This window comes from Budorcas taxicolor, chromosome X, assembly GCF_023091745.1.
Source record: "Budorcas taxicolor isolate Tak-1 chromosome X, Takin1.1, whole genome shotgun sequence".
NCBI lineage: Eukaryota > Metazoa > Chordata > Mammalia > Artiodactyla > Bovidae > Budorcas > Budorcas taxicolor.
In genome coordinates, this window is record NC_068935.1 from 29022409 (window position 1) to 29042243 (window position 19835).

General features: G+C 40.3%; 1 protein-coding gene across 1 annotated transcript in view; it reads right to left on the minus strand.

Moving 5' to 3' along the window:
- Positions 1-316: 316 nt before the first annotated feature.
- Positions 317-19835, minus strand: part of SLC25A14 (solute carrier family 25 member 14) — a 41732-nt gene continuing 22213 nt past the window's right edge. The window contains exons 8-11 of the mRNA XM_052663314.1: positions 15107-15231; positions 14194-14329; positions 1670-1750; positions 317-716 (exon numbers count right to left, since the gene is read on the minus strand). Coding sequence (XP_052519274.1) covers positions 675-716; positions 1670-1750; positions 14194-14329; positions 15107-15231 — 384 coding nt within the window. The 3' untranslated portion in view covers positions 317-674. The remainder of the gene's footprint in view (positions 717-1669; positions 1751-14193; positions 14330-15106; positions 15232-19835) is intronic.

A 19835-nucleotide genomic window follows, 5' to 3' on the forward strand; every position in this document is an offset into this window, starting at 1 on the left:
TTTCAGCATTTTATCTGTGGAAACTGTCCAAATGAGCCCCTTGTTTGCTTATTCACTCTTTAGGTTAGAACCACTTGTCTGATGTTTACAAGCGAGTGGCATTATGAGAATGAATGGCAGTGGGAAAGCACAACGCACTTAGTCTGTTCCCATAAATGTGCTTTAAGAGTCCAGACTCAATTTCATAGTCACCTTATCTTTATCAATTTCTGGAGAATATAACTTAAAGAGTGGGCAGATGAGAGAACAGTAAATGAAGACAAAGCCAGAGTGATTCTGTCAATAAATACTTTAATGAGAACTGAGGTCTGTAACATACATAGCAGTAACTGCCCTGGCCTATGCCTTTTGCTCTAGCCCAAGTCTGGGGCTAACAAACTACTTTTAACCCACATTTGAAGAGAAGGCCATTTTGAGTATCATCCATCAGTATCCATCTTCACAGAAGATACCAATCTGGGGCCAGAGTCTCAATGTTAATACTTCCTCTCAGGGAACAGTTCACATGGCAACACAAACACATGAGCAATTTTGAACCATCCCATCATTCTTCTACCAGAAGGGCCTTGGGAGACCAATGGTTCAGTAAACACTTACAACTTGATCAAAATGCATTAGAACACAGAAAAAAGGGGAAAGAGAGTAGAAAGGTTGGCAGGGTTTGGCTCACATCCTTAGATTTGAAGCCTCTTGAGCTGCTCGTATGTAATAAAAAACTGAAGAGTAAGTCACGGAAGATCACTGGAATGATACTGAAAGTCAAACCTGGTTATAAATTTTACACTGTATTCTCTTATTGGGATACTTAGGCTCTACTATTCTAAGTTGTACTTGCTTAAAAGTCTTTTTAAAAACTACATCTGGCAAATCAAGCATGTGTTGAGTGCCCATCATGCACCCATTTTGACTGTTGGCATTTAGCAATATAAGCATATTCAAAGTCTAACATACTTCTATTCTTTAGGGGCAAAAAGGCCACACACACACACACATATGCGCGCACACATCCAAGAACATCAACAACATAAAATTCAGTGCTAGAGTAACTGTTACAGACATTAGATGATCAGGAAGAGGAACGGAGACACCATCTCCCTCAACCTATAGACTCCACAAGGGCAGGGAATGACTTTTCAACCCTGCAGTGCTCACCACGATACAAACACCACCACACACACCATCCAACTCATGGCTCTGCACACAGGAGGCACTCAAACACAGCTAAAGGAAGGAAAGTTACCCAGGAGGAAAGAGTCCCCCTTGGCTCTGGATTCCTTTGTTGTATGAGTGTTTTCTGTCTTATTATTTCCCCAGCTACTCTGGTCCTATACTTGGGGGTAGGAAATGTGGACTACATAGACCTTCCTGAGGATACCTCATGGCAGGGCTTTCAAAACCTTCCTAGCCCCTTCCACATTTGGCTATGCTTGTTGTTGTTTGTTTAAAAGAGGGAAAAAAAAACTTTGACATTTCTTTTCTAATCCCTTTAGTTTGTATTAGACTCCAACTGAAAGCCATTTCTGTACTTAGTTCCATCTGCAATGGTCATCACTAGAATAGATTCTCATTTGCCTAAAAGGCTCCAATAATCAAAATTTTCCTTCCCATAGCCTCGAATTACCTGGGAGCTTGAACCATGTGCTTTCATTCTCACGTTCTAAAAGGATACAATGATGTTCCAGGGTCCAAGTCGAAGCCAGTTTGGCCAAAATCCTTTATAGAGTGCAAAAAAGCCCTCGTGTTTCCACATCTGAGGGAAAGATACAAAGAAATAAGAGTGAATCCTCCTTGCACTTTACATCTGACAATTACTGTTATTATAGTACTCATCTTCCACGCCCCTCCCCAACAACTTAGGATCCAAGAATGGTCCTTTTTGCTATCGACATACATTTTTAATTAGTATGGTATTCTAAATCCATCCACCCACTCATTCAACAAATATTTACTAAGCACCTACAATATGCAAGATACTCTTCTCAGTGTTGGGATAATAGTGATAATCGTAAACAAGAGAGAAAGTAGCTGTGGTAGCCAGCCTTCAAGATGGCCCCCGATGATAACCATCTCTAGTTATTCATACCCTTGTGTAGTCCCTCCCACAATATATCAGGATTGGTCTGTGTCACCAATAGCATATGGCAGTAGTTAACAATGCTATGCTATGCTATGCTATAAAAGATACTTTGCATTTAAGAAGGTTTTGCCTTGTTCTCTCTTGGATCATTTGCTCTGGAGGAGGCCAGCTGCCATATCATGAAGAGAAGCCCACGTGAGGGGAAACTAAGGCCTCTGGCCAACAGTCAGAGAGGAACAGAACCTTCCTGCTGACAATAACATGAGTGATCTTTGAAGTAGATGTCCCAGCACCAGTCAAGCCTTCAGATGATTATAGCCCTAGCTGACATCTGGACAATTACCTCATGAGAGAGCCTACAACTGAAATCATTCAGCTAAGCTGCTTCTTAATTCCAAATCTACAGAAATTATGCGATAATAAATGTATGATGTATTAAGGCACTGAGCTTTGGAGTCATTTATTACACAGCCATAGATAACTTATACAGAGAAGGCAATGGCAACCCACTCCAGTACTCTTGCCTGGAAAATCCCATGGACAGAGGAACCTGGTAGGCTGCAGTCCATGGGGTCGCTAGGAGTTGGACACGACTGAGCGGCTTCACTTTCACTTTTCACTTTTTTGCAATGGAGAAGGAAATAGCAACCCACTCCAGTATTCTTGCCTGGAAAATCCCAGGGATAGGGGAGCCTGGCGGGCTGCCGTCTATGGGATCACACAGAGTCACACACGACTGAAGCAACTTAGCAGCAGCAGCAGCAGATAACTTATACATTCTCTGCCCTCATAAAATGCACACGTGCATGTGTGTGCTCAGTAGCTTCAGTCATCTTCAACTCCTTGTGACCCTATGGACTGTAGCCCACCAGGCTCCTCTGTCCATGGGATTCTCCAGGCAAGAATATTGGAGTGGGTTGCCATGCCCTCCTCCAGGGAATCTTCCCGACCTAGGGATTGAACTAGTGTATCCTGTGTCTCCTTCATTGCAGGCAGATTCTTTACCACTGAGCTACCAGGGAAGTCCCATAGAATGTATTCTCGAGTGGAACTGATGAACAAATATACAAATTAATAATATTATATTGCTGCTACTGCTAAGTCGCTTCAGTCGTGTCCGACTCTGTGCGACCCCATAGACGGCAGCCCACCAGGCTCCCCCGTCCCTGAGATTCTCCAGGCAAGAACACTGGAGTGGGTTGCCATTTCCTTCTCCAATGCATGAAAGCGAAAAGTGAAAGTGAAGTCACTCAGTCATGTCTGACTTCGCGACCCCATGGACTGCAGCCTACCAGGTTCCTCCATCCATGGGATTTCCAGGCAAGAGTACTGGAGTGGGATAAGTACTAATACGAAAACTAAAGCAGGGTAGGGGAATAGGAAATTGGGCAAGTCACTATCCTTTCTGAGTCTGTTTCAACATTACAAATTCTGCATATGTAATGGCTGACTTTATAGGAATGGCTGGAGGATTAGGTGAGGGACAACGTGAAATATTTTGAATTTAAGTTTTCTGTTTTATATGATGGAGGTCCTACATATACCAACTGAGTGGTTATTAGAATTAAATGACGAATAATGCATACCAAAGGTCATAAATTGATGATGTGTGTTAAATTCAGTCAACAGAAACAGTTCCTGTTTAATGGATAAATATTAAGTAACTCCTGTGTTTAAGATATCATTTCTACATTGAAAAGTGTACTTTTGCCCTATCACTGGTAAAGTAAAACCCACCACTATACTAAAAAATGAATATATTTGGATAAAACAACAATGAAAATCCAGACTTCTAAATATCCCTTATCCTATGCTATAGATTAAGAAGACTTGATATGAATATCCTTACTAATCATTTTTGAAGCAAACAGTAACATAAGGGCACTATTTATGAAAACATAGTGGTAATATGCTTGTCCCAACTGATCATCAGCAAATGCTAAAGGTATCAGACCAAAATTGATGTTGGAAAATTGTGAAAATCAACCAAAATAAATCCTGGATGCAGATAACCTAGAATCAGTTCAGTTCAGTTCACTCGCTCAGTCGTGTCTGACTCTTTGCGACCCCATGAATCGCAGCATGCCAGGCCTCCCTGTCCATCACCAACTCCCGGAGTTCACTCAGACTCACGTCCATCGAGTCAGTGATGCCATCCACCCATCTCATCCTCTGTCGTCCCCTTCTCCTCCTGCCCCCAATCCCTCCCAGCATCAGACACTTTTCCAATGAGTCAACTCTTCACATGAGGGGGCCAAAGTACTGAACTTTCAGCTTCAGCATCATTCCCTCCTAAGAAATCCCAGGGGTGATCTCCTTCAGAATGGACTGGTTGGATCTCCTTGCAGTCCAGGGGACTCTCAAGAGTCTTCTCCAACACCACAGTTCAAACGCATCAATTCTTCGGCGCTCAGCCTTCTTCACAGTCCAACTCTCACATCCATACATGACCACAGGAAAAACCATAGCCTTGACTAGACGGACCTTAGTCGGCAAAGTAATGTCTCTGCTTTTAAATATGCTATCTAGGTTGGTCATAACTTTCCTTCCAAGGAGTAAGCGTCTTTTAATTTCATGCCTGCAATCACCATCTGCAGTGATTTTAGAGCTCCCCAATAATAAAGTCTGACACTGTTTCTACTGTTTCCCCATCTATTTCCCATGAAGTGATGGGACCGGATGCCATGATCTTCGTTTTCTGAATGTTGAGCTTTAGACCAACTTTTTCACTCTCCACTTTCACTTTCATCAAGAGGCTTTTTAGCTCCTCTTCACTTTCTGCCATAAGGGTCGTGTCATCTGCATACCTGAGGTTATTGATATTTCTCCTGGCAATCTTGATTCAAGCTTGTGTTTCTTCCAGTCCAGCGTTTCTCATGATGTACTCTGCATAGAAGTTAAATAAGCAGGGTGACTATATACAGCCTTGATGTACTCCTTTTCCTATTTGGAACCAGTCTGTTGTTAAATGTCCAGTTCTAACTGCTGCTTCCTGACCTGCATACAGATTTCTCAAGAGGCAGGTCAGGTGGTCTGGTATTACCATCTCTCTCAGAATTTTCCACAGTTTATCGTGATCCACACAGTCAAAGGCTTTGGCATAGTCAATAAAGCAGAAATAGATGTTTTTCTGGAACTCTCTTGCTTTTTCCATGATCCAGAGGATGTTGGCAATTTGATCTCTGGTTCCTCTGCCTTTCCTAAAACCAGCTTGAACATCAGGAAATTCACAGTTCACGTATTGCTGAAGCCTGGCTTGGAGAATTTTGAGCATTACTTTACTAGCATGTGAGATGAGTGCAATTGTGCAGTAGTTTGAGCATTCTTTGGCATTGCCTTTCTTTGGGATTGGAATGAAAACTGACCTTTTCTAGTCCTTTGGCCACTGCTGAGTTTTCCAAATTTGCTGGCATATTGAGTGCAGCACTTTCACAGCATCAGCTTTCAGGATTTGAAACAGCTCAACTGGAATTCCATCACCTCCACTAGCTTTGTTCGTAGCGATGCTTTCCAAGGCCCACTTGACTTCACATTCCAGGATGTCTGGCTCTAGATGAGTGATCACACCATCGTGATTATCTGGGTCATGAATATCTTTTTTGTACAGTTCTTCCGTGTATTCTTGCCACCTCTTCTTAATATCTTCTGCTTCTGTTAGGTCCATACCATTTCTGTCCTTTATTGAGCCCATCTTTGCATGAAATGTTCCCTTGGTATCTCTAATTTCCTTAAAGAGATCTCTAGTCTTTCCCATTCTGTTCTTTTCCTCTATTTCTTTGCACTGATCGCTGAAGAAGGCTTTCTTACCTCTTCTTGCTATCCTCTGGAACTTTGCATTCAGATGCTTATCTTTCCTCTTCTCCTTTGCTTTTTGCCTCTCTTCTTTCCACAGCTATTTGTAAGGCCTCCCCAGACAGCCATTTTGCTTTTTTGCATTTCTTTTCCATGGAGATGGTCTTGATCCCTGTCTCCTGTACAATGTCATGAGCCTCAGTCCATAGTTCATCAGGCACTCTGTCTGTCAGATCTAGGCCCTTAAATCTATTTCTCACTTCCACTATATAATCATAAGGGATTTGATTTAGGTCATACCTGAATAGTCTAGCGGTTTTCCCTACTTTCTTCAATTTGAGTCTGAATTTGGCAATAAGGAGTTCATGATCTGAGCCACAGTCACCTCCTGGTCTTGTTTTTGTTGACTGTATAGAGCTTTTCCATCGTTGGCTGCAAAGAATATAATCAATCTGATTTCGGTGTTGACCATCTGGTGATGTCCATGTGTAGAGTCATCTCTTGTGTTGTTGGAAGAGGGTGTTTGCTATGACCAGTGCATTTTCTTGGCAAAATTCTATTAGCCTTTGCCCTGCTTCATTCCCCGTTCCAAGGCCAAATTTGCCTGTTACTCCAGGTGTTTCTTGACTTCCTACTTTTGCATTCCAGTCCCCTATAATGAAAAGGACATCTTTTGGGTGTTAGTTCTAATAGTTCTTGTAGGTCTTCATAAAACAGTTCAACTTCAGCTTCTTCAGCATTACTGGTTGGGGCATAGACTTGGATAACTGTGATACTGAATGGTTTGCCTTGGAGATGAACAGAGATCATTCTGTCTTTTTTGAGATTGCATCCAAGTACTGCATTTCAGACTCTTTTGTTGACCATGATGGCTACTCCATTTCTTCTGAGGGATTCCTGCCCGCAGTAGTAGACTGCTAAGACAAGGGACCTTAGAGATTCAAGCCAATCTCATCACCTCTCACCTGGAATACCACAACAAGCCTCCTAACTGGTCTATGATCTCCACCTAGGAAGCCAAGCCATCTTTTAAAATTATAAATCAGTAGTGTCACTTTCCTGCTTAAAGCTGTCCAATGACGTCCCAGTGGATTTGATTCTAATTGTAAGTTTTCTTCAGTGACCTGCATGATCCTACATGATTTAGCCCTGCCTCTCTCCAGTTTCATTTTCTACCACTTTTCCCTTCATTCATCACACACAGTCACACCAGCCTTGTTTTTAACTCTTGAAAGTGTCCAGCTCATTCCAAACTCAGAGCCCTTGTACCCATTCCCTCTTTCTGAAATGCTTTTCTCTCAGATTTTCTCATGACCACCCTCTTCTCATCATTCAGACCCCTGCTCAAATAAATATCACCCCCTCACACCCTTTCCCTCACCATCCTAGCTGAAGTAGTTCCCCACCACCATCACAGAGTCACTATTTCATTACACTGTGTTAGTTTTTTCACAGCATTTACTTCTTTATGAAATTACACTGTTTATTATCTGTGTGTTTATTCTCTGTCTCCCTCAACTAGAATGTAATCTCCAGGAAAGCCAGAGAGCAGGGACCATGTTGGTCTTCTTCACCATTCTACTCCACTACCGAACACTCTCTGGCATAGTAAAGTCTCCACTAAATATCTGAATAAATATTTGTTGAGTAAATGAACACACAAACTTTTACACACACACAGTCGCTAATAATCTCATGAGCCTAATGATTCCTTGCTGAGTTCCAAAACAGGGACCAACTTCCAAACATTAGAACTGGGATGCACCACTCTTTGGCTTGAGGCAGTTGAGTAAAAACAAACAAGAACTTCTGTAGATACACAGAGACAAGAGGCTACTTTATGAAGTTATACATTCATTCAATAAGTAATTTGCTGTGGATAGAGAGACAAATAAGATATGTCTCTGCCTTCAGGGAACTTACGTCTACTGGGCAGACAGACATTAAAAGCAACTACAATTGACTCTAGAACAACACAGTTGTCAGGGACACCGACCCTCTGTGCAGTCAAAACTCCTGGTATAACTTTTTGTCTGCCCTCCGCAACCACAAATTCAACCAACCACAGGTCATGTAGTACTGTAGTAGTTACTACTGAAAAAAATCTGCATGTAAGTGGACCTGTGCAGGTCAAATTTGAGTTGCTCAAGGGTCAATTGTACAATAAAATGTAACAAATGTCAATAAATGTGATATAGCCATACAACAGAATATTACCCAACCATTAAAAGGAACAAAGTACAGACATATCTTATTTTATTGTACTTTACTACACTTCGCAGATAATGGATTTTTCACAAACTGAAAGTATGTGGCAACCCTAAGTTGAGTAAATCTATGAGCACCATTTTTCCAACAGCAGTTGCCTATTTTGTATCTCTCTGTCACTTTTGGCTATTCTCATCATATTTCAAACTTTTTCATTATATTACTTTTGTTATGGTGATCTGTGATCCGTGACCTTTGATGTTACTATTGTAAAGAGATTATGACTTGCTGAAGGCTCAGATGATGGTTAACATTTTGAGGTATGTACATTGTTTTATTAGACAACACTATTGCACATTTCATAGACTATTATGTGATGTAAAAATAATTTGTACATGTGCTGGGAAACCAAAAAGTTCATGTGGCTCACTTTATTGCAGTGTGGCTTTATTGTGGTGGTCTGGAAGCACATCTCTTCCAGAGCTCTGCCTGGACTGATACATACTACAGCATGGATGAACCTTGAAACATGTTAAGTGAAAGGAGCTGGTCAAAAACCTCACATATTGTATGATTCCATTTATATAAGATACCCAACAATAGGCAAATCTACAGAAATAAAAGTACATTAGTGGTTGCTTAGGGCTGGGAGGATAGTGGGATAATAGCTAAAAGGCACAGGATTTCTCTCTGAGGTCATGAAAATGTTCTAAAATTGACGGTGGGGTTGATGGTTGCACATAGCTCGGAACATACCAAAAACCACACAAATGATGAATTTTATGAATTAGTGAGTTGATCCTCAAAAAGATGTTTTTCAAAATATAATAAATGCTATGAGAGAACAAGAACATATAACTACACACATACATAGTTTAATGGTCAGGGAAGGCACTTATGAAAATGATGCAATCTTACGGTGGAAACCAACACAACATTGTAAAGCAATTATCCTCCAATTAAAAATTTAAAAATAATTTCTTTACAGTATTATCCTTCAATTAAAAATAAATAAATTTTAAAAAAAAAACAAAGCAAAGAGAGAAAAGATCCCACATGCCATGTGGCACAGCCAAAAAAAAACTGCTCAAAAAAATTTTTTTTTCATTTTTACTTTATTTTATTTTACAATACTGTATTGGTTTTGCCATACATTGACATGAATCCACCACGGGTGTACATGCGTTCCCAAACATGAACCCCCCTCCCACCTCCCTCCCCATAACATCTCTCTGGGTCATCACCGTGCACCAGCCCCAAGCATGCTGTATCCTGCGTCGGACATAGACTGGCGATTCGATTCTTACATGATAGTATACATGTTTCAATGCCATTCTCCCAAATCATCCCACCCTCTCCCTCTCCCTCTGAGTCCAAAAGTCCGTTATACACATCTGTGTCTTTTTTGCTGTCTTGCATACAGGGTCGTCATTGCCATCTTTCTAAATTCCATATATATGTGTTAGTATACTGTATTGGTGTTTTTCTTTCTGGCTTACTTCACTCTGTATAATCGGCTCTAGTTTCATCCATCTCATCAGAACTGATTCAAATGTATTCTTTTTAACGGCTGAGTAATACTCCATTGTGTATATGTACTACAGCTTTCTTATCCATTCATCTGCTGATGGACATCTAGGTTGTTTCCATGTCCTGGCTATTATAAACAGTGCTGCGATGAACATTGGGGTACATGTGTCTCTTTCAATTCTGGTTTCCTCAGTTGCAATTTTTTAAGGAATCTCCACACTGTTCTCCAAAGTGGCTGTACTAGTTTGCATTCCCACCAACAGTGTAGGAGGGTTCCCTTTTCTCCACACCCTCTCCAGCATTTATTGCTTGCAGATTTTTGGATCGCAGCCATTCTGACTGGTGTGAAGTGGTACCTCATTGTGGTTTTGATTTGCATTTCTCTCATAATGAGTGATGTTGAGCATCTTTTCATGTGTTTGTTAGCCATCCGTATGTCTTCTTTGGAGAAATGTCTATTTAGTTCTTTGGCCCATTTTTTGATTGGGTCGTTTATTTTTCTGGAATCGAGCTGCATAATTTGCTTGTATATTTTTGAGATTAGTTGTTTGTCAGTTGCTTCATTTGCTATTATTTTCTCCCATTCAGAAGGCTGTCTTTTCACCTTGCTTATAGTTTCCTTTGTTGTGCAGAAGCTTTTAATTTTAATTAGATCCCATTTGAAAAATGTTTTTAAAAAAATAAAAAGAAGAGAATTCTCACACATGCTAAAAAATATTAAAAAATAATGCAATCTGAAGAATGAGTAGGAGCTAGCCATCTAACTAAGTACATGGCATGGGTGAAAACTTGGCAATGAAACAAAGTCTAGTACTAGAACCTGTTCAGTCTGTCTGGAATATAGAATAAAGGTAGCAAAGATAAGACTGTAAGAAGTAAAGAGGGATCTAATAATATGAGCTTTGTGTCAATGAGAAGCAATTCAAGTGTTTGCAGATAGAGGTTAAGAGGATGAGATGTACAGCTGCTCATTTCTAAATCAAAGAGGAATGCATCATTCCATTCACCCAAGTGTACTCTTACAGATAAAATAATAAAGGATGATGACAATATAGAGCAAAGTTGTTTTACTAGCAAATAAATGAATGGCTGGTAAATATAAGTACATAAAGGTTACTGTCAACACGAAAATATGTTTGACGATACCATATGGCATAGTAGTTACGAATATAAACTTTGGAACCAGATGAACTCTGATTTAAATCCCAGATCTGCTACTTACTAGGTATATGCTGCTGCTGCTGCTAAGTCGCTTCAGTCATGTCCAACTCTGTGCGACCCCACAGACGGCAGCCCAACAGGCTCCCCCATCACTGGGATTCTCCAGGCAAGAACACTGGAGTGGGTTGCCATTTCCCTCTCCAATGCATGAAAGTGAAAAGTGAAAGTGAAGTCGCTCAGTCGTGTCCTACTCTTCGTGACCCCATGGACTGCAGCCCACCAGGCTCCTCTGTCCATGGGATTTTCCAGGCAAGAGTACTGGAGTGGGGTGCCATCGCCTTCTCCGACTAGGTATATAATCTTGGGTAAATACTTAGCTACTCTGAACCTAAGTTCTCTCATTTATAAAATGGCAAAGATATTATCTACTCTACATGGTTGCTGATAGTTAAAGCATATACTCTAGTGTGTGGTACATAATAAGCATTCAATAAATGCTAACTATTACTATATTACTGTAACCTCTATCTCCTCTTAGCCAACCTTCTTGAAAGAGTATTTTACACTTGTCTACTTATCCTCACTTCCTATGTGTTTATCTGTCTCTTCCTATTAGAATTAAAATGTCACGAAGGCCGGGACTTTTTTGTTCACCAACCTAGAACAGTACCTAGCACAAAAGACACTTGAACAACTTTGCAAAAATGAATGAAGGATTAAACACACTCTCCAGTGGACAGCAATCTGGCTTTTGCAAATACCAATCCAGCAAACCTCCTCTAGAAAACATTAAACCCAACAGACTTTGCAGCCCTTATATTGGATCTCTCTATCCCAGTTATTTAGTATTAAATAACTTCTCATCCATTCTTGAAACTCATTTCTCCTTTGGCTTCTATGACAATAGTATCTCTTGTAAGTTCCTTCATATCTTTGAACTGTTATCTTTTGGTGTCTTTCCTGAGTTCCTCATCTGTCAAGCCCTTAAAAATTGGGAGTTCTTTCTTTGGCCCTACTCTTCTCTCTCTATACCAGTGATTGTCAAGTGGAAGAGTGAGCATGTTAGAAATAGAAAGGAGGGATTTTGCAAAATTCTACTCTTCAGAGTATGAGAATCATTGCTTCTGTGAATCTCTAGTAATGGCAGGAGCTTTACAATACTCCAGTGTGTGATGAAAGCAACAAACTTGTGAATGCTTCTTCCTGCTCTCCTTGGCCTCCCCTCCACAGTTATGTAACCCCTGTATACTACTGTTTCCTCAAGTTCTGACCTCCACCCCTGAACCTCCAAGTTAAGACTAGGATATCCAAATATACTCACTGGGTATTCCTCCCGCATTTCAAACTAAGTATCTCAGAACTGTGATGTCTCCCACAAAACCTGTTCCTTTTCCTGTAATGTCTCTGTCAATAAAAGTCACCACATGGTCACCAAAACCAAAAACTGGGAAGTTATCTCTGACACCTTCTCTCTCTCCCACCTCTCCACACCAGGTCAACCAAATCCTGTTGACTTTATCAATTAAATTATTCTCAGCTCTATCCCTACTATTCATGCCATGTTCAGCCTCTCATCACCTCTTGCTCAGGCCACTCTAAGAGCCTTCCACTAAGTTTCCCTATCCCTAGATCAGCAGTTCTCTAAGTGTGGTCCCAAACTAGCAGCATCAGTATTGCCTGGGAAGTGGTTAGAAATGCAAATTCTCAGGTCCTACACCAAACTTACTGAATCACAGTCTGGTGATGGGGCCTAGCCATCTGCATTTTAACAAGCCCTCCAGGTGGTACAGATACATGTTAAAGTTTTCAGGCTTATTCCCTTGGTTTTATGGTTTTCAACCTTGGGTGAACATTGCAATCACCTGAGGAGTTTTGAAAATCCTGACAACCTGGCTCCTACTCCAGACATTCTGAGCAGTGGTCACCATCCTTTTTGGCACCAGAGATCAGTTTTGTAGAAGACAATTTTCCCATAGACTGGGAGAACAAGATGGTTTTGAGGTAATTCAAGTGTATTACATTTGTTGTGCACTTTATTTCCATTACTATTACATCAGCTCCATTTAAGATTATCAGGCACTAGACCCCAGAGGGTGGGGACATCTATTCTGATTTCAGTGGTCTAAGGTGAGCACAGAAGCTGAGAACATTCCCCAGGTGATTCCAATGTGCACTTAAGATTGAGAACCACTGTCTTAGATCCACTCTCCACAAAGCCAGTATGATCTATTTAAAACATAAATCTGACCTGATTAAATCTTTCAACAGCTCCTCATCAGCTAAAAAAATAAGCCCAAGCATCTCAACATAGCATTTAATATCCTTTATAATTTAACTAACCCTCAGCCACCAACATAGGGAAGGCACTACAGTGTAGTTAAAAATGTTGGTTTGAAACCAATGGTCTGAGTTGAAATCCCAGCTCTCCCACCTACTAGCTGTGAAACCTTGGGCAGGTTAGTTAACCTCTTAGTGCTTCAGTGTGCTGTAATTGTGAAGATTAAATGAATGAATACATGTAAGTCTCGTTAGAACAATCTGATACATAGTAAAGCATTCAACAGATGTGAATTATTATATTCAGTATTCTTCCATCTATAGGAAACCTATCCCAAATTTCCAAACTGGACTAAAATTTCCTCCCATAGAGCCCTGAGTTTATCACTTAACAAGATGTGTTGATTATCTGTTTGTATACCTGCAGTACACTGTAATTTCTCTGTTTCTACTAAAATGGTCTGAGGGGACTTCCCTGGTGGTAGTGAATAAGAATCCACCTGCCAATACAGGGGACATGGGTCTGATCCCTGATCCAGGAGGATGGAGTCCCAGCACAACCAATAACTGATTAATTAAAAAATAAAATATTAATAAAATAAAATGGTATCTGATAGATAATAGTTAACTGATAACAGCAGAGAAACCATACGATAGTATCATATTTTAGCTCCAAATTTGCCTTTTTAGAAGTATTATTACTAGTGGTTATATAATGCATAATACCTGTATGATTCTCAGCTTCCTACAAATATAACACAGCAAAAACTTTCAAAGCCAAACTGGGAACAATAGTACAATACTGAACTAGAATCGAGTATCAGATTTTCTATTACAGCATCTCTGCCTTGTCTGAAGTGGGCAAATGTGGAATATGTCAGGTCCTTTTCATCAGTAATTCTACATGGTGCTATTGATAAGGTATCCTGCAGTCTTAAGCATTCAAACTGGAATAATAATATCAAGGACCACTAAGCATCAGCAGATTACCAAGGAGACAGTTTTCCTACCTGGGAACTACTCTGAGAGGCTACTAAAAATAGATATAATGATTCTTCCATCTTCAGAGCAGCAACTAAGAATAAGGACTGCAAGTCTGAGACATCAAAGAAAGTCAAAAATACAATCCAAGTTTACTATGTGCGTACCTTTAAAATGCCATCCAAAGTGCCCTTATAGAGGTCCACGTGTCCCACAATTGCCCTCTGGTTCATCATGCGAGTTCGTACCACATCAACTGGATTGGAAGCCAGAGCCCCAGCCAAGCCACATGTAAAGCTGGAACTAAAGATAAAAACTGTAAGAAGACAGGCTGCTCCATTTCCACCCCTGCCCACGTAAACAGAAATTAGGTCAAACATAAATGTACAATGAGTCAGACATCACATAAAACCTGGCACTTGCTCTTTTATTACAATCTAAAGAGAAAGGAAATATTTACTAAAGAGACATTAGTCAAAAGCTGTCCCCTTCACTTTTCAATCCAAAATTCAGATAGCCTTTTTTTTTTTTAAAGAGCTTGTAAGTCTAGCAAGTTTCCCAAGCAGGAAGTATTATGCATCATCTGTTAGTTATGTAAAATTTTCAAGTCACAACATCATATGCAAAAGGAATTTGAGTAGTAAAATATCATAAAAGTTGCAAGATGAAGAAAATGTAAGATGAAATGAGCAACATTTCAGTCCAAAACTGTGGTCTTGCTTCACAAGCCCTATAAAATTTCACCCTTTTATTCTGCTTATCACTGAGAAAATTTGCTTTCTGACCCAAAATTAATCAAAGCAAATAATGGATGAGTTTATTAGGTATAGAGTCTGTATATGAACAAATGCAAATACTGCAGACATCTGGAATTAGACACTGCTCCCAAGTACGAAAGTGCCTATTGCATCTGGAATCTCTGTACATTTATCAGAAGGCTTGAAGTTCTGGTGATGAGAGAGAAAAAGGTATTTAGGCCATATGTACTCATTATCAATTCTAAATGAGGGCTTCAGTGAAAGATGCTTTTTGTGCTTGAAGTACTGACAATATGGAATGAACACAACCTATCAGACTTACACAAAGTGAGCTAAGATTGTGTCTCCCATCAGCCCTGACAATATCAAGTGCTTCTTCGTAATATCATAGACTGGTAGCTCTACTCCCACGACGATGGCAGCCCGCTGAGCAGTTGGGACAACACCCTACAAAACATAAGTGACATGAGACACTGGGGAAATACACTGGTAGTGAGTTGAGTCAAAGGGTGAACAAAATAGGTCAGGAATTTTAAAATGGCAGAAAAAAATCCAAGTCTGAAGCATAAGATAACTATTTCACATCAACTGCATATACTGAAACACTTATAAATTCCCAATTCACTTACTGTACTAAAAATAAAATCATTGATATGACATCTAAAGCACAAACAATGAAAGAAAAATAGATAAATGGACTTCATCATAATTAAACATTCTTGTGATTAGTAAAATGACAACCCACACAATGGTAGAAAATATTTGCAAGTCGTATATCTGGACTAGTACAAAGCATGAACCGTGAACTCCCTGATGTTCAAGCTGATTTTAGAAGAGGCAGAGGAACCAGAGATCAAATTGCCAACATCCTCTGGATCATGGAAAAAGCAAGAGAGTTCCAGAAAAACATCTATTTCTGCTTTATTGACTATGCCAAAGCCTTTGACTGTGTGGATCACAATAAACTGTGGAAAATTCTGAAAGAGATGGGACTACCAGACCACCTAACCTGCCTCTTGAGAAATCTGTATGTAGGTCAGGAAGCAACAGTTAGAACTGGACATGGAACAACAGACTGGTTCCAAATAGGAAAAGGAGTACGTCAAGGCTGTATATTGTCACCCTGCTTATTTAATTTATATGCAGAGTACATCATGAAAAACGCTGGACTGGAAGAAACACAAGCTGGAATCAAGATTGCCGGGAGAAATATCAATAACCTCAGATATGCAGATGACACCACCCTTATGGCAGAAAGTGAAGAGGATCTAAAAAGCCTCTTGATGAAAGTGAAAGTGGAGAGTGAAAAAGTTGGCTTGAAGCTCAACATTCAGAAAACAAAAATCACGGCATCCGGTCCCATCACTTCATGGGAAATAGATGGGGAAACAGTAGAAACAGTGTCAGACTTTATTTTTGGGGGCTCCAAAATCACTGCAGAAGGTGACTGCAGCCATGAAATTAAAAGACACTTACTCCTTGGAAGAAAAGTTATGATCAACCTAGATAGTATATTCAAAAGCAGAGACATTACTTTGCCCACATAGGTCCGTCTAGTCAAGGCTATGGTTTTTCCTGTGGTCATATATGGATGTGAGAGTTGGACTGTGAAGAAAGCTGAGCGCCGAAGAATTGATGCGTTTGAACTGTGGTGTTGGAGAAGACTCTTGAGAGTCCCTTGGACTGCAAGGAGATCCAACCAGTCCATTCTGAAGGAGATCACCCCTGGGATTTTTTTGGAAGAAATAATGCTAAAGCTGAAACTCCAGTACTTTGGCCACCTCAACGCGAACAGTTGACTCACTGGAAAAGACTCTGATGCTGGGAGGGATTAGGGGCAGGAGGAGAAGGGGACGACCCAGGATGAGATGGCTGGATGGCATCACGGACTCGATGGACATGAGTCTGAGTGAACTCCGGGAGATGGTGATGGACAGGGAGGCCCGGTGTGCTGCGATTCATGGGGTCGCAAAGAGTCGGACACGACTGAGCGACTGAACTGAACTGATATGGCCTAGTAGCCAAAATATATAAAGAACTGTTACAACTCAACAATAAAAAGACAAACAACCCAATTTTTAAAATGTGCAAAAGACCTAAATAGACATTTCCCCAAAGAAGATATACAATTATATACTGCTGGTGGGAATACCATATAGAGCAGCCACTGTGATAAACACTTTGGTGATTCCTGAAAAAGTTAAACACAGAATTACTATATGACCAATCAATTTCGCATCCAGATATATCCAGGAGAATTAAACATGTATTTATGCAAAAACTTGTACATAAATGTTCATAACATCATTATTCATAATAGCCCAAAAGTACAAATAAATACTTATTAATTGATGAAAGGATAAACAAAATGTGGTATGTACATACAATTATTATTCAGCCATAAACAGAAATGAAGTACTGATAAATGCTAAAACACAGATGAAACTTTTAGAATAGTATGCTAAACTAAAGAACCCAGTCATAAATGCCATATGTTGTATAATTACATTTACATGAAATGCCAGAATTGGGAAATCTATAGAGACAGAAAGCAGATTAGTGGTTGCCTAGGTCTGGGAGGGTTGGAGGTTGTGAGAAGTGACTGTGAATGGGTATAGGGTTTTTTCTCTGGTGATGAGATGTTCTAAACTTAGACAGTGGTGATGGCTGTACAAGTCTGTGGATATCCAAAAAACATTAAAATATATACTTTAAGATGGCAAATTTTATGGTATGTGAATTATCTCAATAAAGATGTTGGGCTTCCCTGGTGGTCCAGTGGTTGGGAAACCACCTGCCAATGCAGGGGAAACGGGTTCAATCCCTGGCCCGGGAGCATTCCACATGGCCAGCAGTAACTAAGCCTTGGAACAACAACTATTGAGCCTGCCCTAGAGTCCATGCTCCACAACAGGAGAACCCACCACAATGAAAAGCCCACACACTGCAACAAAGAGTAGCTTCCACTTGCCACAACTAGAGAAAGTCCATGCACAGCAACAAAGACCCAGCAGAGCCAAGAATAAATAAATAAATAAATAAATAAATAAATAAATAAAAGCATGAAGCAAAAGTCAGTAGGGAGAGGAGAGCTTTCAAGTTTAATTCACAGAATTTAGGATGTGCAGAAAGGATACACTAGGATCACACAAAAGGTATGCCATAGCCAGGGAGAAGGCCAAGGCAAATTGCACTTCCTTACAAGTCCTCCTGCAGTAACACTACCAGCTTTTCAGTCACAAGCACACTATTCCTATCACAGCTTACATTACAACACAGGGTTGCTAGAGCATTAAAAAGTCATGTTTTTGAAGAATAAGAATAACACAAGAAAATGCTTATAATGCTAAAGAAGGGAAGAGATAGAATTATTCTAACTGGGTTTCCCAGGTGGCTCAGTGAGTAAAGAATCCACCTGCCAATGTAGGAGACATGGGAGACGCAGGTTTGATTCCTGGGTCAGAAGATCCCCTGGAGTAGCAAATGGCAACCCATTCCAGTATTCTTGGCTGAGAAATCTCATGGACAGAGGAGCCTGGTGGGCTATAATCCATGGGGTCGCAAAGCATCAGACACGACTGAAGTGACTGAGCATTCTAACTTTAGGAGGAGAGGTATATACACAAATGACAAATTTATGTAAAAATTTTTACAAGGAATATTTTACTTTTATAACTGTGTTTAAATATCATTTAAAAAACTGAGGGACTTCCCTGGTGGTCCAGTGGTTATGACTCCATGCTTCCAATCTAGGGGGCATGAGTTTGATCCCTGGTTGGGGAGCTAAGATCCCCACATGCTGTGTGACGTGGCCAAAAAATAAAATTTAAAATAATTTGATAAAAAAAAACTGAAAATAATATACCAGGAAGAATAACTGCTTTCTGGGATACCTGTTAAAATTAGAGTTCAATCCTCTCTAAATTCCCAAACGCAATTCATAATGTGGACGTGATGGAGCTGTGCTATCATCCGATGCTTGATTCAGCTGGTCTGGCTGGTTTGCCCAGCAGTACCTTCCTCTTTGACCCTTCCACTTGCTCAACTCTGTTAGAAGGTAGCCCAAGAAGACTAGTTTGGTGAACAGTATGGCTCCACAGGGTGAATTTTGGTCACAGACATGTTTTGTGTGGCCTACACAGTATTTCCTAGAAGGCTGAATTAGCTGTTAACATTTAAAAAAAAAAAAAAAACTACCACAGGAATGGATACTTCACACAGGAATGCAGATTTTCAGCCTCTCTTGAAAGCGCCATGGACTCCCACGGTGCATGGCAGCAATGAACAGGGCAAGTGCTCTCCAGGTCACCACTCTACTGTCTCTCCGACCCTGACTTAAGCGCCAGTCACTTTTTTACTGTGCTCCTGCTGTTATTTCTCACAATGGAGTTAGGAAGAAAGGGAAATGCTTCCAGTGAAAAAGAAATGTTTCCAGTACCCATGTTATTACAATCAAAGCAAGAAAATAAAATACAGACGAAAAGGGCCCTGTGTTTGAAGAAAAACACAAACACATTTCCCTGTTGAAATGAAAAAAATATTCCTGTATTTTAATATGTAAATAATACGTGTCTGTGTCAAAAGAATGTGCTAAGTTGCTCGGTCATGTCTGACACTTTGTGACCCCTGGACTGTAGCCGGCTAGGCTCCTCTGTCCATTGGATTCTCCAGGCAAGAATACTGGAGAGGGTTGCCATTTCCTCCTCCAGGGGATCTTCCCGACCCAGGAAGCGAACCCATGTCTCTTACGCTGGCAGGTAGGTTTTTTACCATTAGCACCACCTGGAAAGTCAAAAGAATACATAACACAATGTATTTCACTTCTTTACCTTACATGTCTGGATGATGTAAATAGCCTGGATTGTAAAAGTAGCCATTTTCAAATCCTCAAAAAATTAAACAGAATTATCATATAATCCAGCAGTCCCACTTCTGGGTATACACACAAAGAATTGAAACCAGTCTTGAAAAGGCATCTGCACATCCATGTTCACAGCCAAAATACAGAAACAAACTAAATGTTCATCAATGGATGAATGGATTAACAAAAT